This window comes from Phodopus roborovskii, unplaced genomic scaffold (genome assembly GCF_943737965.1).
Source record: "Phodopus roborovskii unplaced genomic scaffold, PHOROB, whole genome shotgun sequence".
NCBI lineage: Eukaryota > Metazoa > Chordata > Mammalia > Rodentia > Cricetidae > Phodopus > Phodopus roborovskii.
This window is the reverse complement of record NW_026126955.1, coordinates 385,750-409,431: the sequence shown is the minus strand read 5'-3', so window position 1 is coordinate 409,431 and position 23,682 is coordinate 385,750. Positions and strand designations below refer to the sequence as shown.

At 35.7% G+C, this 23,682-nt stretch overlaps 1 protein-coding gene across 1 annotated transcript in view; it reads right to left on the bottom strand.

The window, feature by feature from the left end:
• Positions 1 to 23,682, bottom strand: part of LOC127214700 (probable ubiquitin carboxyl-terminal hydrolase FAF-X) — a 132,676-nt gene that overhangs the window by 25,050 nt on the left and 83,944 nt on the right. The window contains exons 31-33 of the mRNA XM_051175002.1: positions 21,163 to 21,353; positions 12,350 to 12,523; positions 4,366 to 4,507 (exon numbers count right to left, since the gene is read on the bottom strand). Coding sequence (XP_051030959.1) covers positions 4,366 to 4,507; positions 12,350 to 12,523; positions 21,163 to 21,353 — 507 coding nt within the window. The remainder of the gene's footprint in view (positions 1 to 4,365; positions 4,508 to 12,349; positions 12,524 to 21,162; positions 21,354 to 23,682) is intronic.

The window sequence follows — 23,682 nt, the reverse complement described above, 5'->3', positions numbered from 1 at the left end:
AACTGGGATCAATATGTAAAATAAAAAAATAAATAATAAAAAAAGTATTTGGAACATATGTTAAATCCTAAAAAAAAAAAAAAAAAAAAACCAAACAAACAAACCATAAACAGGCCTCCAAATTAGAAAAAAAAAAATAGCTCGTGATCAATAAATGATTTTCAGAAATTATTGGGAAATATTCACTGATTAGGTCCTTAAAAAAACAGAAACAAATACAAAACTTCTACTTGCAATTTGAAATCTTTAAGACAGCTATCTTAAGAGGGTAGACAAGTTCTTCTACAATTAGAGAATGCAATCCAGCATTAGCAGATACGCAAAATCATGGGAGGCTTTCCACACAATATACTCGGATTTCTGTCTTATGGCAAGGGGACCAATGTTATGGTTAGATTTACCTGTTTCCCCAGCCAAAGTGTTAATCCTTATTTTAAAGCAATCACTTGTATGGTAAAAAAATACTGTATGGAGACTAGGAAATATTTTGGCAGGGAACCAAGTGTAATACATGTTCCCTATACCAAACAGCAAGTTGATTGGTTATTTAAAAACCTTTACAACCTGCAATCAGCAGGCAAAGGAATGCTTACTTAGGTGGTGGTGGTGAGTTACCTCCCCTTATTATCTGAGAGTGGGCTCAGGGGCCAGCTATGGCACTCTGATTTAAGGGGTTAATTTTCTTTTACCATTAGAAGTTCCCTTTCTTTGGATAGATTTAAAGCCCAAGTTTTTAAAATTTTATTAACTATAATTTTTGGTCCATCAGCTTTTGTTCAGTTTTTGTAAAAAATTGATAATCAGTTTCCAGCTCTTGACTATTACAATTTGTGTTAATATATCCTTTTGTATTCCCTAAAAGTGTAAGGAGTAATCCCGTAAAAAATGCAATGTTAGTTTTTACTGATTGTTTTTCTAATGGAAAACAAGCTTATATTATTGATGGAAAAGAATATGTAATACAGACAGATCCAGCTTCAGCTCATATAACTGAGTTAAATTGTTGCAATAGTTTTTCAGCTCCAGTGATTCATTCAACTTATATACTGACAGTCACTAGGTTTTCAGAGCTCTTCAAGTTTTAGAGACATTTTCATACATTGGAACTAGTAATAATCAGATTAAAATAATATTTGAGCAGACTCAGAGTGCCATTTATTATAAAGAGAGTCACTGTGCTTTGTAGATCATATAAGAGCTCATTCAAACCTTCCTGGCTCACTAGCTGATGGTAATATGTCAGCTAATATTCTAACAAAAAAGGTCACTTTATCTCAGGTAGAATACATTCAGCAGTCACACAGCCTTCATCATCAAAGTATTAATAGTCTAAGAAAACAGTTTGGTTTAACTAGAAATACTGCTCTGCAATTGTCAAACAATGTGATGTGTGTCCACAATATTTATCTGTAACTAAATAAAGGAGTAAATCCTAATCATTTATGGCAAAAGGATGTTACTTGTGTTGCAGAATTTGGCAGATTACAACATGTGCATGTGGCATTTGATACATATTCAGGCTTTTTAATGGCCACTGCCCAAACTGGAGAAGCCACAAAGCATGTCGCTGTTTAAAATGTTTTGCTTACATGGGAGTTCCAAAAATTATAAAGACAAACAATGAATCTGGATATACTAGCAAAGCATTTCAGCAAGTCTGTGCCCAAATAAAAATTGAACACATTCCTTATATCCCTCAAGAGCAAGGAACTGTGGAGCATGCTCATAGCTCCTTAAAAATTATAAGGAGAAGGGAGTTGTGTCCCCAGTCTCCACATGATGCATTAAATCATGCACTCTTCATTTTAAAGTTCTTGAATGTCAATGCCCATGAGCAAACTGTGGCAGAGAGATTATGGCATAATGGAACTCAGGAGACTTTTATTCAGGTCAAATGGAAAGATCCATGCACTAGACTATAAAGAAGGGCCTGACACTGTCCTAATATTGGTTCGAGGGGGGGGGGCGGTTAAGGGCATATTTGTGTTTTCTTACAGAAGAACATGAGGCCTGGTTTGGTGTGATGCATGGAACAGAGGAAAACCATACCTGAGACTGAGAGAGCATAATTCTCTCCCCTCTCCTTGCCCCTTCTCTGTCTTTCTCAGAGGTCGTCCTCCAAAATAGTTGAGGCTTAGACCTATTGTTTTCACAATATGGAGGAATTTGTGCAGCACTCAAGGAGTGTTGCTTTTATACATATCTCACAGGAGTGGCAAGAGACAGTATGGCCTAGGTCAGAGAAGGGCTAGAAAAAGAGAAGGAAGCAGCAAGAATAGGAACCAAACTGGTCACAAAATTGGCTCTCAGCCTACCCTGGCTTTCCACTTTACTTCCTTCCATTTTAGAACCCCTTGCTGGCTTCTTGATTCTGCTTGCCTTAGGCCCTTGGGCCATTAAGAGGTTAACTGGCTTTATCTGCCAACAGATTGACTCCCACCCTGATGGCAAAACCTATCCAAGAACACTATCACAGGCTTGACCTCAAGGATTGTGGTCATGGTGAGCCGTTAGAAGGTGACAACCCAAAACCAAGGGGGCTAACTTCCCAGGGAAGTCTTCTTCTGCTATTAACAAAACTAAAACAACTCTCACCAAGGTGCACCTTGTGTGAGTACAATAAGAGGCCACCAAAGGCACCCACCAGGGCTTAATGTGAGTATGCATGGTTGCATGAAGGTTAATGTCAGAAAAAACCTTCCCTCCTTAAAAAGGCATCACTGTGGGCCTGAGCAATCTCGCCTGTGAAGGCTGGGTTAGCTTGCTTCAGGATATATGTCACATAACCATCTAAGTGGACCAGGATTCCTGCTCCCACTCGTGGTTAGATAAATGTCAATAGCTCACCTTCTTACTTGTGGGGAGGAGGAATTGTGCCAAGATTGATCGTGGCATAAGCCTTAGAGATTGCCAGCCTATTCTTACAATAGCCCATTGAGTTAAAAGATAGCTACCTTCAGTTACAATCTACCTTCTTTCCTTCCCAAACTTCCTGAGAAGAATAATTTAGGGCTTACAGTAATGCTGTCAGGTTACTTAGTAACTGCTCCTTATGCAGTTATTTAGCAACTTCTGAGACCTCTTCCCCTGCTAACAACCTGTTTATCTAATTGCATTTCCCCTTAACAGATATCCCACTCACCTTTAGTGACCTATTATTAAGAAAACCAGGTGGTCCGGTGACCAGACTACAACTCACCTCCTCCACTCTGATTCCCCACCTTACCTAGATTTCTGCCCTAACCATTATATAACATGCTTGAGAAAAATAAAATTTTGCTCCTCCCTATTATACTAGAGAGGGAGTGATGTTGGGGGCCATCACCATCCTCACAACCTCAGGAAAATCACTGCCTCTTAAGAAAAAAACCATAATGTTCAGCAGAGCATTCTGATATACAGGCTGAGATTTTACAGCCAGTTAAAAGATTAGTTCAGAACATCCCTTTTCCTTTACCCTGCCTACATGAAACTGCCCTATGATTCTATATACGCCTCCCCTGAGAAAATAAAATTTGTCAGCTTGATCAGAGTACTGTCTTGCTGTCTGTTCTTTGTATCCCTTGTCCCCTATTCTCTCCTAGGTGACCCTAGTTCCTCACTTACTGCCCTGCAGGTCAGGGCAGATAATAATACTGGAAACTCTGGAAGAAGGAATCTGAGTTCAAAGCCAGCCTCTGTGCTATATAGTTCTAGTCTAACCCAAGGAACAAGTTTTCCTCCAAATCAAATGAACAATAGGTTTGAATAAGAAATGTCCACAGTTGCTAGAGCTATTTGGAAAAGGTTATGGTCATTCTACAGAAAGTGTATCACTAAAGGTGATAGCCTTCAGAGTAAAGAAGTCTTGGCTACTTCTGGTTTGATCTTTTTTGTTTTTGATTTGCTCTTTGCTGCTGTGAGCTCTTAATCCTGCTGCTCCAGCTAGCACACGTCTTACTTCCCTGTGATAGTAATGGACTCTTATTGCTATGGTACCGTAAGCCCAAATAAACTATTTCTTCTATAAATTGCTTCTGTTATAGTGCTGTACCACAGCAACAGAAAATAAGTAATATACCAATTAGGGAGCAAACCAACTCAATCATCCATTCATCAATGAGATAGAAAAGAAGTTAATTTAAGGACATAAAGACAACTCCAAAGTTTCCTAGTCTGTTGTTTTTTTTTTCCCTCCCAATTCAGGGTCTCTGTGGTTTTGGAGCCTGTCCTAGACCTACTCTGTAGACCAGGCTGGTCTTGTATTCAAAGACATCTGCCTGCCTCTGCCTCCCGAGTGCTGGGACTAAAGGAGTGTGCCATCAAGGCCTGGCCATTTTCTGACTTTTTACATATAGTAATAACTTTGAAAACTATAATACATACCTTTTTGTCACACTTTTCACAATGATATGCATTTGCACCTTCTAATAAATCTCCTTTGATATACTGTTCCAAAGAATCAAGAAGATTTTGGTGGTTTCTAATGTCTACATTCAGAGTTGTAAAAGATTCTTCACATTCATACCTAAAAATATTAGGAAATGAAAGGACTTATTACATTTTGAAATATTTCTTTGTCTTGGTCACTGTTGTACTGCTATGAAGAGTCACTGTAACCACAAAAGCTCTTTAAAAAGAAAGCATTTAATTAAAGTTTGTTTGCAGTTCAGAGGCTAGCCTCAAACACATAGAGAACTCACCTACCTCTGCCTCCTAAGTGATAGGATTAAAAGTGTGCACCATTATGCCCCATTCAAGTGCTTTCTACAGTCATTTTACCACAGGTAGCAAATGAAGTCATACTTTGCAAACAGGCAACATAAGCAGCACTTTAAGCTAAATGCCACACAAAATCGAAGATTCTGTGTGACAAGTTCCACAGACTGAGTCGATAACTTCAAAAGAAGGAGGTCACCTAGAAACTATTGTGAAAACTCTCAGCTGGAGAAAAATATTGAGCAGTAGTTCTCAAGGTAATCTGTGTTCTTCTATTCTTTTCTCATATTACCAAAATGTTCCTGAAAGCCTATACTGATATTTTAAAAGAAATAATTGAGAAACCATCACTAACCATGACCTCATCACCTCTGAGAAAAGCAGCACTTTTCAAATAATTCATGCCATGCACATAAGTACAAATAGTGTTAATAAAAACTTTCCCAACAATAAAATTTCATATGGCTGTACATGTGTAATCGAGAGTGAATTTAAATGTTTAGTAAAGAAAGCTTTTAAATAAGAGTCAAATTAACTCTATTTCAAAGACTCACAGGAGCTGGTAACAAATGTTAAACAATAACTGACCATAAAAAATTTATTAACCTATTAGGAATGATTTTCTGTTTTGTTCAGACTTGGAAAAGTTGTGTGTCACTGTGCCTAGTAATAATGATGTCATTTGTCTGCTTCACTGAAAAAGTCACTGATATAATATTTGTTTCATTACAAAAAGCCTTGCTTGAGAACTACAAAATACACTCAGATTCTAACTACATCTGTGTTTGTTTTTGTTTGTCACCCCTGAATCCTTACCCACCCAGTCTTCAAGTACCTTAATTCCAGGTACTCCCACATCTGGCTGGGGATAGTCCATGGCAGCTAACCACTATATAAATAAACCAGTATCTAATTGAAGGTATTAAAAATAAGTGAAGAACTACATGCTAAGACTTCAATGTGCCTCTGTACTTCCCCTCCCACAACCTAGATAGAAGTTCTAAAAACAGTTAAGCGACCTCAGATGTCAGCCTAGATGACACTATCCAGTATCAGTCATGAGATTAGAAAAGAAAAATATTCTATGATAAAACAAAATTTAAGCACTATTTATGTAACAACCCATCTACAAGAAACACTAGGAGGGAAAGTTTGAAGAGCTTAACCATATCCAAAAACCAAAACTAAATAATTCCAGAGCAGTAATACTGAATGGGAGTGAGGGGAGCACACCATAAGAATAAAGTAAAAGGAGCAGAAGACATTACTCATTGATGACTCTCAATATTAATGAGTTAAGTTTGCTAATAAAAAGACAGAGCCTGACAGACTGAATTAGAAAACAGGATTCAGGAGCTAGAGATAGCTCAGAGGATAAGAGCACAACTTAGCAGAAAAGATAAAAAGAACACTACATACTCAAAGGAAAAAAAAAAAGCCATCAAGAGGACACTGGTCTTCCTAAGATTTATGTACAAAATAAATAAATAAAAAACAAACAACCGAAAAAGCAAAACAAACTACTATTACAGCTTAAATTGCTTATTGACCCTCATACACTGGTAGTGGGAGATTTCAGGACTCCCCTTTCTACAAAAGGTCATCCAGACAAAAGCTAAACAGAAAAATACTGGACTGAAAACATCATAGACCAAGTGGACCTAATTAGTATTTACAAAAAATCAAAACAAAAAGGAACATAACTTCACAGAAGCTCATAGAACTTTCTCCAAAAATGACAATATATCTGAACACAAAGAAAATCCCAACAGAAACCAAAAATTGAAATAAACAAACTGTATCCTATTTGGTATCCATGGATTAAAGTTTGAAATCAACAACAGAAAGAACAAAACATGGACATTGAATTAGTATGTAACGAAGAGGATAAGCCAGAATTCAGAAGAAAATTAAAAACATGTTAGAAGTGAATGAAAGTGAAAGCATAACCTACCCCAAATCCATGAACTAAATTAAAAGTGGTTCTAAAAGAGAAATTCATAGCATTATCTGCTTCTGTAAAAACTGGAGAGATTTCTTAAGTAATAACATCATACCTGAAGCTCTCAAACAGTAGTTTTCAACTTTCCTGGCAACCTTTAATATACTGCTGTGGTGATTTCCAGCCATAAAATTATTTTTGATGCTACTGCAATTTTCATACTGTTCTGAATTGTTGTGTAATAACTGCTATGCAGGATTACCTAACCATAACTCAAACAAAAGGAGATCAGAGGGAAACAAATATGAAAGAATCTTTATTTGTCTATCACAAGACCCTCAAAATTCCACAGGGTAACTCCAATAGCTGGTAAACGTTTTTATCAAACATGGACCAAAAGTAACACACAAAAAATGTATAATCTTGCTATGTATAAACAGACTGGGAAATAGCAAATCAGGGAAATAATACTTTTTATAAACGCTTTAAAGAAGAAAGAAAATAAATCTTGGGGTAATTATAACCAAGCAAGTGGAAGACATTAATATGATAAAAATTTAAGTCTTTGAAGAAAAATATTGAAGAGGATATTATAAGATGCTTCATATGGAAAAAAAATACTCAAAAAGTACTGGCAAACAGAATCCAAGAACACATCAGAGAAATCATCCACCATGACCAAGTAGGCTTCATCCCAAAGATGCAGGGATGATTCAACATAAGAAAATCCATCAATGTAATCCACCATATAAACACACTGAAAGAAAAAACAAAACAAAACAACAACAAAAAACAAACAAACAAAAAACAAAAATGCATGATCTTCTCACTAGATGGTGCAAAAGCCTTTGACAGAATTCAACCACCCTTCATGATAAAGGTCTTGGAGTGAACAGAAATAACAAGAACATACCTAAACATAGTAACGGCAATATACAGCAAACCTACAGCCAACTTCAAACTAAAGGCAGAGAAACAAGTAAGCAACAGAAAAGACAAGGTTGTTCACTCTCTCCATATCTGTACAATGTTGTACTTGAAGTTCTAGCTACAGCAATAAGACAACAAAAAGGAGATCAAGGGGATACAAACTGGAAAGGAAGAAGTCAAACTTTACTATTTGAAGATGATATGATAGTTTACATAAGTGACCCCAAAAATTTGATCAGGGAACTCCTACAGCTTTGATAAACACCTTCAGCAAACTAGCAGGATACAAGATAACTCAAAAAAATCAGTAGCCCTACTTTTTTTTAAGACGACAAATAGAGAAAGAAATCAGAGAAACATCACCCTTTACAATAGTCACAAGCAACATAAAGCAAACAAGTAAAAGTCCTATATAATAAGAACTTTGTGGCTCTAAAGAAAGAAATTAAAGAGGAAACCAGAAAATGGAAAGATCTCCCATGCTCTTGGATAGGTAGGATAAACATAGTAAAAATGGCAATCTTGCCAAAAGCAATCTACAGATTTAATGCAATCCCCATTAAAATCCCACCAAAATTCTTCACCAACCTTGAAAGGATAATAATCAACTTTATATGGAAAAACAAAAGACCCAGGATAGCCAAAACAACCGTATACAATAAAAGAATTTCAGGAAGCATCACCATTCCTGACTTTAAGCTCTACTACAGAGCTATAGTTCTGAAAACAGCCTGATATTGGCAAAAAAATAGACAGGTAGACCAATGGAATCGAATTGAAAACCCTGATATTAACCCACACACCTATGAACACCTGATTTTCACCAAAACAGCTAAAATTATACAATGGGGCAAGGACAGCATCTTCAACAAATGGTGCTGGCACAATTGGATGAGGGTGTGTAGAAGATTGCAGATTACCATGTCTGTCGCCATGCACAAAACTCAAGTCCACATGGATCAAAGACCTCAACATCAATTCAGCAACAATCAACCTCTTAGAAGAGAAAGTAGGAAGTACCCTTGAACAAATTGGTATAGGAGACCGCTTCCTGAACATAACTCCAGTAGCACAGACACTGAGAGCAACAATAAATAAATGGGACCTCTTCAAACTTAGAAGCTTCTGTAAGGCAAAGGACACAGTGGACAAGACCAAACGGCAGCCCACAGACTGGGAAAAGATTTTCACCAATCCTACATATGATAAATGGCTGATCTCCAAAATATACAAAGAACTCAAGAAACTAGTCAACAAAACACCAAATAACCCTATTAAAAATGGGGTACAGAACTGAAGAAAGAATTCTCAGTAGAGGAAATCAAAAAGACTGAAAGACACTTAAGAAAGTGCTCAACATCCTTAGCTATCAGGGAAATGCAAATCAAAACAACTTTGAGATACCATCTTACTCCTGCCAGAATGGCTAAAATTAGAAATACCAATGACAACTCATGCTAGAGAGGATGTGGAGAAAGGGGATCACTCATCCTCTGCTGGTGGGAGTGCAAACTCGTACAGCCATTTTGGAGATCAGTATGGCATTTCCTCAGGAAAATGGGAAATAGTTTACCACAGGACCCGGCAATCCCCCTCTTAGGCATATACCCAAAGGATTCACATCCATGCAACAAAGACATCTGTTCAACTATGTTCATAGCAGCACTATTTGTAACAGCAAGAACCTGGAATCAACCTAGATGCCCCTCAATTGAAGAATGGTTAATGAAGATGTGGCACATCTACACAATGGAATACTCATGGAGCCCTCAACTAATGCCTGTTGGAAACAGGATCAAACACCCATTCATAAACACTGAGTCGAAGTAGAACTCAGATGCAGATGGAGAGGACAAGACCAGGCTGCAGAAACACATACAGACAGCTTACCTGAACAAGGAGGAGCTAACGGCCATCACACTGATAGCTGGGAAGCCAGATGGGACTGACTCAGGCCCCCCTGAATATGGGTCTCAGCTAGAAGGACTGAGCAGGGACCTAAGACAGTGGAGCCAGGATGTATCCCTGGTGCACAAAAGGACTTTGCGAACACATCCCCCATGGAGAGATGACTGCCTTAATCTAGAGACAGGAGAGTGATGGGAGATGTCATCCTGTATATGTTTCTCATACTGGTTAATAAATAAAGCACTGTTGGCCAATAGGAAAGGAAGATAGGAGGGACTAGGAGACAAAGAGGAAAGAAGAAGTAGGAAGGAGGAGTCAAGATGGAGAGTCTGGAGAGAGCTGGACGCCAGCTGCTTCCCTGGTAAGAGAAGGCCATGTGAAAATACATAGATCAGCAGAAATGGGTTAATAATTAAAGGCAGACCTAGCCGATAAGAAACAAGTAACCAGGCCAACAGAATTATATCTAATACAGAGTCTCAGTGTGTTAATTGGGGCTGGTGCGGCGGCGGGACAAGACCAGCGGTGGCGGGAGGAAAAAACTGTACTCGTTACAGGAGAGAAGCTCTAGTCCTTACTTCACATGACCCCAACTGGATGGCATTCCCCTACATATGGAATTGGGGTGGGGGATGGGAGGGGAGGGTGGTTAGGGTGCTTGTGAGAGGGCAGAGAGGATAAAAAGGGAGGGAAGGAGGGAGAACTGGGATAGACATGTAAAACAATAAATTAAATTAAAAAAATGCTTTGACTCCAAAATTTAAGTTCAAGTTAAGACAAGTTAATAGGTAAAGGATTTCTATTTTTGTTTCCACAGAAAATGAAAAGATGTGGATTCCTTCCAGACTAATGTGGTTTGATCACGCCAGACCCCCTAAAACAGAGTACCAGGTGATCCTACATTCGAAACAGCTGGACAAAGCAGCCTTACAGACTACAGCCAGGATTTCTGCATCTTCTTAGGATCCCCCATGACAGTGTCCCTTACCAGCAGGAAGTAGTTTGGAAAGAATGACACCCTAATTCCCAAATATTGTCTATAAATGTTTGTTTTCATTTAAATGGACTTTGTTATATAAAATAAAACAAACAAACAAAAAAACTACTTTGCTATTTAATCTTACACCAGTCCGAATGGCAAAGTCAATAAAACAAATATAAGTTCATGATGGAAAGGATGTGGAATAAGTGGTGCCATCTTGCACAGCCATTAAGGTAGTTCCTAAGGAAGGCGGGCAGAATCCATCTCAGGATCTAGTTATACCACTGTAGGGATAGTCTCAAATGATGCTACATCCTACCATAGAGACACTCCCTCATCCATATTCACTGCTGCTGTATTATATAATATTGATAATGTATGTAACGTGGAAAATATCCAGATATCCAGCAACAGACAAATGGATAAAGAAATGCATAAATTCAATGGAAATATTATTCAGGCAATAAAAAAGTTATAAAATCTGCAGGCAATTGAATAGAGCTAGAAACAATCCTTAGTGAGGTAATGAATACTCAAAAGATAACCATAGTATCTTTTTTTTTATGTGTAAATGTTTTCTTTTAAGCCTTTGATATCTGTGCAAACCATACAGGTTAGATACCCAATAAGGGACTAGGGAAGAACAGAGGATCTCCAAGTAGGAGAAATAAAACATGAACTTATCATAAAGTTGGGGTGATACAACATTAACAGAACAGTGGCATTCTGATTGGATTTAAGATCCACTCTATGAGAAAGAATCCAATGCTGACACCACTTAGGGAGCCAAGAAAGAGACATTATAGGTCACATACCTAGGAGAAACCCAACATTCTGAAAAAAAAAAAAAAAAAAAGGAGTATAGCAATAAAGTAATTCCTAATTACATCCTACTATATTCATAGATAAATATCTAACTAACCACAAGTAGAGAGGTATGTTGGAAGTATTCAGTGCCAAAGGGGATGCTAGGACTCAGGGACATAAAGATGAAGAGGAGGCATACAAATTCTATGAGCCAAATGTGATGGATGACTTGAAAGCATTGAAATTTAGACTCAACAGGATTGATATGCCTAAGAAATGACCTGAAACTATGGTAGCACATAGAAGAGCTACATGTGTTTAAACCAGATAATCCCCAAATTCACAATGGAAAGTAGACACATCTGTCATCAAAAGCCCTCTGTAATTTATAACTTCCTGAAAGAAATATATTAGTTTTCTCCAATCAAGTTTTATTGAGTATGATGGGCCCCAGGCACAGGAGTAGCTGACTAATACAAACAGAACTCAATGGCATTTTTAAAAACTTTTTGTCAGTGGCTGTTTAGTTTCTACATTTTTTTTGTCTTACTGTACTTTTATATATTTGAGTTTTAGTTTCTGTGTCCTAGTGGTATGTGTGTGTGTGTGTTTTAAAGTGTTTCTTTTTTTTAAGCATAGAAAAATAACATGGGGATGGGGGAAGATCTAGAGAAAACTGATCTTTAGACAAAACATCTATTTGATAGGCATGTAATTTTGTTCTCACCTTATTTTTTTCACAAGTATCATAATATATTCAGTATCTTTTAGTTGGAAACTAAAAAAGACTATTCCCAATGAAGAGTTTACTAGGTATTGGAATACTCTGAGTCATTTGCTACATTTAGACATATTTTTATTTTCATGACAAATAAAATATGATAATATAGGCTTGAGAAAATGCCATCTTCTGATGTAACCCAGCAAATAATGCATGAAAAGGAAATAAAACATCAAGAAGAGCAGAAAGTCTAGTGGCAATGTACCATATTCCAAAAATAATAGTTAAGATTTTATTGACAGTTTTGTTAAATGAAAAATAAACAACAACAACAACACATATGAACATTGTCTGCACTTACTTATGTGGGCATCCTTGACAAATCTTCTGATCAGCAAAGGATCCTCCAAGGACATTACTTAGCATGGCTGGATGTCCTAGAGCTTTAAACGCCTCATCTAAACTATCCACCAAAGAATTAAAAAACTCTAATGCATCATGTTGCTCACGGAGATTAATAGGTTCACCCCAAAGCCTAAGAAATAAACAGAATAATCAATACAAGTCACATTTACAATACAGACACATTTACTTTCTCTAAGAAAAATAACAGTAACAATAAAATGGAAGGTATAAGCTAAAATTGTTTTCCTCTACAGAGATAGAAGAAACAAGGTTTATAATATACTTAAGGGTAGTATTGATAATGGGAAGTAGTCATGATACTGTAGTCAAGAAGTTATAATAAAAATAGTTTATGAAACTATAGAGATGGCTCAGGGTATAAGACATGTACTACTCTTCTAAAGGACCTGGGCACAGTTCCCAGTGGTGACAATCACCTGTAATTTGAATTCCAGCCTCTAATAGAATCCTTTGGCTTCAGCGGGCATTGGACACATCTCAAAGATGTGGGATAATGGGAACATATTGGTATTGGGAATGCAAATTTGTATAGTCACTATGGCAATCATTGTGGTTTCACAAGAACCTGGGAATTGATATACCTTAAGATTCAGTTACACAAAGGATTCTATATCTACTACAGGGACGGTTGTTCACTGCTGTTCTATTCTATGTTCTATATTCTATAACCAAAATTTGGAAACAGCCAAGATGCATGTTGAACAGATGAATAAAAATGTGGTCCCAGTGATGAAAGGGGAAAGTGGACATAATCCCTTATCCTTATAATAGCTGAGGTGATCTTCAACTGACAATCACTTGGAGTGTTTCTGGGAACACAAATCATACTTAAGACTCCATACCCATCAGTAAATGGCCAACAGAAAACAAATTCAACAGTAATTTTGTGATTTTAACATGCCTTCCCCTTAATTTGTCTGTTTTAAAGAGAGAGAAAGAAGGCATGGACTTTGGTGTGCTGAGCTATACAGATGTGTTCCAGGGAGTGCTTCCTGTGTTGGCGGCAAAGACACTGGGATGAATTGGGAGAAAGAATGTCAGAAGTCTTTGTGATCCAAGGGTGGAGTCAGAGAGATGGTTAAGAAGGGGTAGTCTGAGAACCACAGAAGATGGGGCAGGGAATACTGAAGCTGGCATTTACTGCAGGTCTAGGAATGATTTGAAGGATTGGGCCTGGGAGAACAGAGGGGAGAAAATTGTAAAATAGTTTTTTGATACATATCCTAATCATGATTTACCTCCTCCCAGAACTTCTACACCCACTGAAGATCATGCCTAGATACTTAGATGCCAGAATAAAAACACAACTGATAAGAGCAAGGTCAGTATTTCTCTAGAAGACTCTTACTATCAGCCATCTTACCACAAACCAGGCCCTGATAGCTTACACAGAAGATAAAGCTAACTATATAAACATAGTAAAGATCCTTAAAGAAGAAATGAATAAATCCCTTAGAGAAACTGAGGAAATCACAAAAAATTCAAGGAAATGATCAAATTCTTAAAAAAAAAAATCCAAGCAAACACAAACAGGTGAAGGAAAACTACTCAAAACATGAAAATGGAAATGGACTCAATAAGGAATACACAAATTGAGTAAATTCTGGAATGAAAAATTTAGAAATTCCAAATTAGCAAGCTTTAACCTATAGAAAACAAGACAAGGAAAAGAGAGTAACAGGTGCTGGAGATACAGCAGAAGAAATGAATACATCAATCAAACAAATGTTAAACAACCATTTGTTTAACAATGTTCATTTAACAACCCACACCCCCAAAATCCTCCTGGCACAAAACAACCAGAAAACAATACCAGGAAAAGATCAAAACTAAGAATAACAGGAATAGGTGAAGGTAGAGTCCTAGCTGAAAGGCACAGAAAATGTCAAGCAAAATACAAAAAATATTTTTCTAACCTAAACAAGGAGATGCTTCTGAAGGTATAAGAACCATACATATAGAACACCAAATAAATTGAACCAGAATAAAAAAAAAATACCTGAAATTGGAATTTTGTTTGGGCCTCAAGCTCACAAAAACCGTTTTATTAAGAATAAAAGTTGGGCCTTTAGTTTAGGCTTGCCCTCAACTAGATCTTGTAACTTAAATTATGCCATATTTTTTGAGACTGGCATCAGTGGCCCATGCCTTTAATCCCAGCACTTGGGAAGCTGAGGCAGGATGATCTCTATGACTTAGAGGCCAGCCTGGTGTACATTAGCTAGTTCCAGGACAGGCTACAAAGCCTCAGAGAAAAGCTGTCTCAAAAAACAAAAAGACCAAAAAACATCTTTTTATTAATCTACATTCTACCAAGTGTCTGAATGTCTGTATCCCATTCAGTTTGTCTGACTCATTCTGTGTCTGGCTGCCTTTACTACCTGGAAGTCCTGCCTAGCTACTGGCCATTAATTCTTTAGCAAACCAATCAAAAGGCACTCTGGCAAACAGACATCTTTACTAAAAGATGATTCTACAAGTCCCCTCAACATATAATAACCAAAACACTAAACACATAGGACAAAAAAGAATATAAAAACCTGCAAGGGAAAAATTATCAAGTAATTTACAAAAGTAGACAAATTAGATTACCACCAGATATTTCAATGGAGACAACTGTTCTACAAACCATAAGAGATCATGGATGCCAGCCTACATTACGATATTCAGCAAAACTTTCAAATCAACATAGGCGGAGAAAAGAAAATATTCGAAGTTAAAAATCAAATTAAAAAATATCTAATGGGAGATGTCATTCTGTAAATATGTTTCTCTTGTTGGTTAATAAAGCCCTGTAGGCCAATAGGAAAACATGATAATAGATGGGACTAGGAGACAAGGAAGTTTCAGGGAAGTAGAAGAGGGATTCAACATATAGAGACTTGAGGGAGTACAACTCTGGACCCTATCTCCGGTAAGACAAAACCACGTGAAAATTATTCACATTAATAGGAATGGGTTAATTTTAAAGACAGCACTAGCCAATAAGAACAGCTTTATATCTAACACAGCGTCGCCATGTTATTTGTGGCTGGTGTATCCCTGGGACTAGGCCATTGGAAAAACATGCTTGTAACAAATAACTAGCCACAAATTCAGTCCTAGAGAAGATACTAGAAGGAAAATAGCAACCTAAGGTTAACTATACCCATGAAAACAGGAAATAAGAATATATGAGCAACCACTATCAACTACCCACACCCATTAACAGAAATCAACAATCAATGGTATTGTTCAATACCAATGGTCTCATTATGGACTAACATAATGGCTGTAAAAACAGGACCTATCCCTTTAGGGAAATCCAAAACACAAACCTCAATCAAGGTTAGATATCACCTCAGAGTAAAAGGATTAAAAAAGAGATATTCCATGCAAATGGACCGAAGAAGAAAGCAGACACAAGCCATTTCATGACATGACAAAATAAAATTTGCACCAATACTAATCATAAGAGATAATGAAAAACAATATAATACAAAACATAGCTGCAGCAATGGCTCAGGAACATTGCAGAAAATGTGTCAGAAAAATTTCAGGAACCAAAACATTAGGCATTTAGATATGAGAATCAGAAACCACAACAATGAAGTATCACAAACATAAATGGCCAAATAGAAACTGAACAAGGATTCCAATTAACATGCCAAACTAGAAGTGAACACAAAGCAGTAAAAATTAGAAACTAAGGAATTATCTTACGTGGGAGAAATAGCAGAAAAACAAACCATTTGTTTTCAAATACCAAATGGCAAACCCTGAAAACAAAGATAAATGCAATAACAATAAATGAAAAAGGTGGCCATGTATTTGAAAAAAAAAACTGGGACAGGTATACTATAAAGCAAGGGAGCTTAAGGGAAGGGAAGGGGAAAATGTTTTAATTATATTATAATTTAAAACAATAAAAAAGGAACTTGTTGCCAATGAAGATCAATCCAAGCAACAATATGATAGTTCATAACACCGGTAACATCAGTGTTTTGAAGAATCTGACTCCATTTTCTGGCCTACCTGGGTACCACCACACATGTGAAAAACAGATATAGATGTAAGAAAAAAATATACATAAGAAAAAAAATGTTTTCATCATAAATTTTGCATAAAAATGTTTACATCCTAGATGAAAAGAAAGGAACACACAACCTAATTTTTTTTGTTTCCTTTCTCCCTTTAAAGTACCTGTACTCTGTACATAAACTACTGATACTTTCTAACTGTCTTGTTATAAGCAAGTTTCCTATTGTTCTGAGTATATTCAGAATTAATAGAAATACTGTCTTTTGAAATCACTGGAGTGAGGATAAGAATTTTATTTTTTTAGATTATTAAATATGACAAGGCAAATTTCATACAACTTCCTTTTGCTTTCATAATCATAACCACAGAAAACACTTCATTTCAAAATCCAAGAAATATTACACTCAGGTTCATGGATATTATCTTTGTTGATTTTGTTTTTCAGAAATCATGTTCATATTAAATTATACAATAAATAGCTGTCAAATACTATTTGTTTTTCAGCCATTATCTGACCCCACAATACCTTTGAGAAAGTTATTACAAATACCTGGCAGAGGAAAACTGTCTCAGAGCTCAATGATGTTTAAATTTTTAAAAAATTTGTGTGAATTTTAGATGTGCTATTAATAACAATTAGTTTTTTAACCACCAGTGATGTTTTAAAAACATATTTACTGCTAATTTATTTAAATATTACATATAGGTTGGGATGCCACCTAGCATTTTCATATCACACTGATTTATTGAAGGGATGCAAAAACAATATTTTTGCATGTAAGAGTAAGCACACTTTAATTATTAATAGCATTTTTTATTCTGAATATCCTGAATATCCAATACCCTTCAATTTATATTTATCTAATCTGGTTGGCAGAACAGGAATTTTTCTAATTGTGTGTGATAATCCTGGATATTATTTTCTCATATATATATATGAGATAGTTTTTCCCCTGAATTTCAAGGGAACAGTAAGATACCTTCATTTATTCCTTCATGGAGTTCTTAGATTTACTTTCATCAAGTCTATATACATTGGACATTTTGGAAATTCTACATCCTAAATGTTTTTGAAGAAATTTCACTCACTGTTTTTGCATAAGTGCACTTACTACCTTAAATTAAATCTTAAGACATTTCTGTTTCATATCTAAGGTAAAATATGCTTTTTTAGTGGATGTCCACTGAGGGCAGAGTTTGATGCACTTTATTTACAGCAAAGAGAACTTGATATCCAAGAGGTCTAAACCAAAATGCTTATAAATTTTCATGGGTAATTTAACTTTTACCTAGCTTTCCAAATCACTGGGCTGTTTCTAAATTATATTCATAAGTATCAGAATCAGGACCAATACTCAAAACAGTATCAATCTCATTTAATAAATGAGAACAAAACAAAAACTACATAAATAAACACAAAATGAGAGAAGATTGCAAGTGAATTCTATGGTTTCTTAAAAATGAATCATTTATATTTATCATATGCTTTAGCAAGTGAATTATTAGTTTATTAACTTTTTGTTGTTGTTTGATACAGGGGTTCTCTGTGGTTTTGGAGGCTGTCCTGGAAATAGACCAAGCTGGTCTCAAACTCAGAGATGTGCCTGCCTCTGCCTCCAAAGTGCTGGGATTAAAGGTGTGTGCCACCCACACCCAGCTATTAACTATTTTTTTATTTTATTTCTTTTAGTTCAAGGAAAATTTATATTTTAGCATCCAGATGTTGGTTTAACACTCAACAATTATAACTTATAATTATCTATAACTTATAGAGTTAAAAAAAATAAAACATACACAATCATCTCATAGACTCATAGATTAAAAAATATTCAGTATTCTATCATGATAAAACATCTCTATAAAGCAGAAATGGAAAGTGAATTTTGTCAGTTTGAGAAAGTCTATATCTTACAACACTTAAGGCTGTATGGTATTTCATCATGTATTAACACCCTGTCTACTTTATTCTGTTCTGCATAATATTTTTTTATCATTATTTTTATTTTACATATCAATCCCAGTTCTCTATCCCTCCCTCCCTCTCACTCCCTCTCACATGCACCCTGACCCCTTGCACTGCCACCCACACTCCATATGTAGGGGAATGCCATCCAGTTGGGGTCATGTAGATCTGACAGGTCATGTGAAGTAGGCACTAGGGCTTCTCTCCTGTCTCTAGAATAAGGCAGTTATCCCTCCATGGGGGATGTGTTCACAAAGTCCTTTTGTGCACCAGGGATACATCCTGGCTCCACTGTCTGAGGTCCCTTCTCAGTCCTTCTGGCTGAGACCCATAATCAGGGGGCCTGAGTCAGTCCCATGCTGGCTTCCCAGCTATCAGTCTAGTGGCCGTTAGCTCCTCATTGTTCAGGTAAGCTGTCTCTATGTGTTTCTGCAGCCTGGTCTTGTCCTCTCCATCTGCTTCTGGATTCTAGTTCCACTCAGTGTTTATTATGGGTATTTGCTTCTGTTTTCAACAGGTACTAGATGAGGGCTCCATGATGGTGGATAAGTTAGTTGCTGATCTCATTATCAGGGAAGGGCATTTATGGTTGCCTTTCCACGGAAGCTCAAATTGTTAGTTGGAGTCAGCCTTGTAGTTCTCTAGACAATTCTTTAGGTTCAGGTTTCTCTTCAAACCTATAATGGCTTCCTTTTTTATGCACGCTCTCTCTCTCTTTTCCTCTATTCTGTCTTCTATTCCTCCCGACTCAATCTTCCTAGTCCCACATGCTTTCCTCTCCTCCCCTTCTCTTTCTCCTAGTACCCTCTCCACTCACTGCACCCCCATGTATTAACTATTTTTTTTAAACATCTTGGGTCGATATCCAGGAAGCCCTGGTTTCAATCCTTAGTACTTTAAGGTGGCAAAAACCTATAATATAGGAACCGTGGTATATATAATATGTCTTATACTTTAAATATATTTAAATACAAATATATTTCAAAAGGCAGACTCTGGGTTTATAGAAATATTATATAAGGTTCGTTCCTCAATTGTAAAATATACAATTACTTAGTAAGATACTATTGTTATGAATATGTACACATGAAACGAAGGTAGAAAATTTTTGGATATTTGTAAGTATGGGAGTAATGTGGAAGAACAAAATAGAAATGTGGATTAGAAAATTAAATCTTTTGGTACATCTGGAGATAAAAAAGAAAAAGTTGAAACAGGTAGAAACCAAGGTATATATATTATGCTATATCACTAAACAATGTGGTATTGCATGTAAGTCTCATTCTTAGATCTACAGTAGCAGTACCTCTAAATGAAGCACAGGAATTTAAACTGAAACACATAAATTGACACACTGTACTAATTATACCTAATTATAAAGAGAAAATAAAGTGATACAATTAAATGAATGCTGTTACATACAACAGAAATAAGTGTCCACAAGTAGAAGAGCCCTATTCTAAATGACCTTTAAATGAACAGTGAGGTAACTGGATAAAACAACTCAAAATTATTGTGCTGGTTACTTTTATGGTCAACTTAACATAAGCTCGTAATTTTAGGAGGGGAACTTTGAGAAAATAGTATCACTAGACTGGCTTATGGAGCATTTTCCTGACTGATTAATTAATCAATGTATTTGGTACCACCTCTGGGCTAGTGGCGAGGAAGCTGTGAAAAACAAGACAATAAATAGCACTACTCCATATTCTCTGTTTCAGATTTTTGCAAGCATGTTATTGCCTCGACTTTCCTCAGCATTGGAGTATGACTGAGAGTAATAAACTGAAGCAAAACTTTCCTTGCCAAATTGTTTATTGTGTTTTATCACAACAATAAAATCCTAACTAAGAGCTCTTTTCCTAAAAGTGAAAAAGCTAGAATAAAACTCGCACACAAAGAACAAGGGAACTATAGAGTGTAAACTAGTTAAGTTTTATCATTAGAAAAGTAAAAACAAAGAAAATCTCCAAATTAAAAGCACTATTAAAAAAAGACAAACAACTACAACATCCCAAACCCAACAAAACAACTTAGTAAAAATGAAAAACAAAAAACATTTGTATATTAAGAGACTCAAAGATATGGTAGCAACTATAATGAATGGATCTCAAACTATGATTTTCAAAACACACACTTTAAAAAGTAAAATATATATACATATATAACAAAGGAAGGAGTGGTGGAATATTTACAGATACTAAAAAGATTTTCTTAAAGTATGATGATAGATTATAATCATGATTATTTAAAAGGAAAAATCTGATAGGCTGGCAAAGAGGTTCATACTTGTAATACCAGCACTTGGAAAGTAAAGGGTTTATTGCAGGACCAGTTTCAGTTACACAGTATTCAAGGTCAGCATGGGTTACACAGTGCTTTTCTCAAAAAAAAAAAAAAAAATAAATAAAACAAAATCAAACAAAGCCAGAAAATATATCAAAAAAAGAAAATCATACCCATAAACTTTACAAGGTGATAGATGAAATAAATTTGATGTTTTAGTTGAGAAGTATCAATTACAAATAATTTTAAATTATTTTATTTTCTGAGTAACAAAACCATACAGCAGCCCCATATTTTCACAGTAACGAATAGATTATTTATATTATGGCAATTTGGAACAACAGAAGAAAACAACTAAGTAAAAGGATAACTAAAAACTACTATTATTTACATATAACAACTAAATATGTTAATGTTTATATTTAAAAGAGTAAGACTATTATAATTGAGTTTTATGAAAGTTTAAAGCCTTAATTTACCTGAATTGTTGCCAAAATCCTCTGGGCACATAGTACTGTAGTTGAGAAGCAGCTAAATGTCCAAAGATTATCTGAAGGTGTTTTAAGACACCAATGTTGTACTCTTTTCTATCTTCTACATTACTTAATGTTGGTCTGTCTTCAAATTGATGAGGATATCCAAATAGATTGTCTTTGGGATCCACAATATTCTAGAGACCATCAATAACAACACAAAACAACAAAACAAAACAATAATGAGCTAACCTAAATTTTCAACTTAAATGAAATTTAAGTCATAGAACATTAGTTTAAATTACTTATTTGTATAAGACATTTCAATTTATACAATTATTTATTTCTAGGTGGGCTGTCGTGAACAATTTGGATGTAATGAAATAAATACAGCTGGGGAGATGGTAAGAGAACTTGCTGTTGCCAATACAAGGAGAATATGGTTAAGTATGCCTTGTAATTCTGACACTGGGACAAAGAAAGGTGGTTCCTGGCAATACTCTCTCTGGCCCAGTTAGCAAAACTGATGGGATTCCTGTTTAAATGATAAGCCCTATGTCAAAGTTAAGTAGAGGAAGATACCTGGCATCTTCTCTGGCTTCTGCATATGCATTCATAGCAACACACTCACATGCACATGCATGTGCACACTTACGCGCACACACACTCACACACACACACGCGCAGTCACTATAAATAGAACTAAACATTGAGGATCTAAATTTTGGTCAAGTACAATGGATTAGAAATGAATGTCTTTAGAAGATTCATGGGACAATTAGAAAATTTCTAGAGTTCATTATAATTTTCAGAGTGCAATATCATCTTTAGGCTTTATATTACATGACATGAGTAAAAATAACACCAAATATTAGAGCTATTAAATAGGACTTGTGGTAGTGTATTATATTCAAAAGGATATCATATCCTTGTGGCTATGTAGCAGAATTTAGTGGCTCTACAAGTTAGATGTTTTACACATAACTAAACATCTTTCTATACCAAAAGCTCATAATATAAAAGAAGTAACACTCAAGCAGACAACAGGAAACAAAATAATAAGGGACAAAAGTGAGACATTTAATTTGAAATTTTATATTTTGTCCGTATCTTTACTTGTAACTGGTATAAGTAGACATCTTTAACAGTGTTGTGATCAATAAACTAGAAGTAGCAAGATCTACTAGTCTCTTTAGTTTCAGAAGGCCATGCATAGTCCAAATGTAAAACAACAATCATATACAGATCTGAAGTATTGGGTAAAATGAACATGCTTTGTTCTGCATAGCATACAGGTTTGGTTCTCAGCACCCATAATGTTGGATAACTTTTTATAACTCAAAGTTTCAGAGGATTTGATGCCCTCATATGGTTTCTTCAGGCACTGCATTCATGTGGGACATATAAAGATAGATATAGGAAAAAAAATACATAAAACCAAAAAAAAAAGGTGCAAGAAAACAAAACATAACACACACACACACAAAACCAACTTATAATTATTGACAGAGAATACATTAGGAAACAAAAATAGTGTAGAAAGTTCAAAGCATATTTTAAGATTTATCACCTAGCTACAGAAACAAAAGTAAAATATATGATAGTGGCACAAAAATAGGTGCAATAACCTATGAGCAAACAAGATCCAGATAAGTATACACAAATAGCACTATTTAATCTATGACAAAGATGAATACATATACTGAAGGGAAAAAATAGGATATTCAACAAACAGCGCTGGAAAAACTGGGAATAATAAAATCAGGCCTAAAAAAACTAGCCCCACATGAATCTAGCATGTAAGCAAAAACAATGAACTACTAAAAGAAAATGTACAAAGGGCTCCATTGTCTAAGAATTAAGGCCAATAATTGACAAGTGAAACTACATTAAACTAAAAAGCTTCTGTACAGCTAAAGAAACAACCAACTAGGTAAAAAGGAACTCAGAGAATGGAAGAAGTCCACTAGTTATACAACTGTCATAGGATTAATATCCAAATATATACAGACCTTCCCCACTTGTTCATTAGACTTAGTTATTAGAGGAATGAGGAATTGTAACAATGTTGAGACTATATCTGACATCAGTCAGAATGCCAAAAATCAACAAAATGATCATAACAAATTATGGATAGGATGTTGAAAAGGGGGTAATATTCATTTATTGTTTGGGTTGCAAGTTGGTCTACCCACTCTGGAAATCAATAGAGAACACTCAAAAGGCAAAATTTAACATATAAACCAGCTGTACCTTTCTATGGCATAAGCCCAAAGGACAATTCCTTTCCACCAATTTCTATTCTATAGATGATAGTCAAAAAACAGAAGCAACCCTTTAGCCAATATATAGATTATATACTACAAAATACTTCTTAGTTGTAGGGAAAAATTAAATAATCTACAAATAGATGTAGGTATAAAAATATCAAGTGATATAATCCACACTTAGAAAGACAAATGATACATGCTCTCATCTGTGGTTCCTAATTTCAAACCTTCAAATGTGAGTAAGTAACCTAGAGGA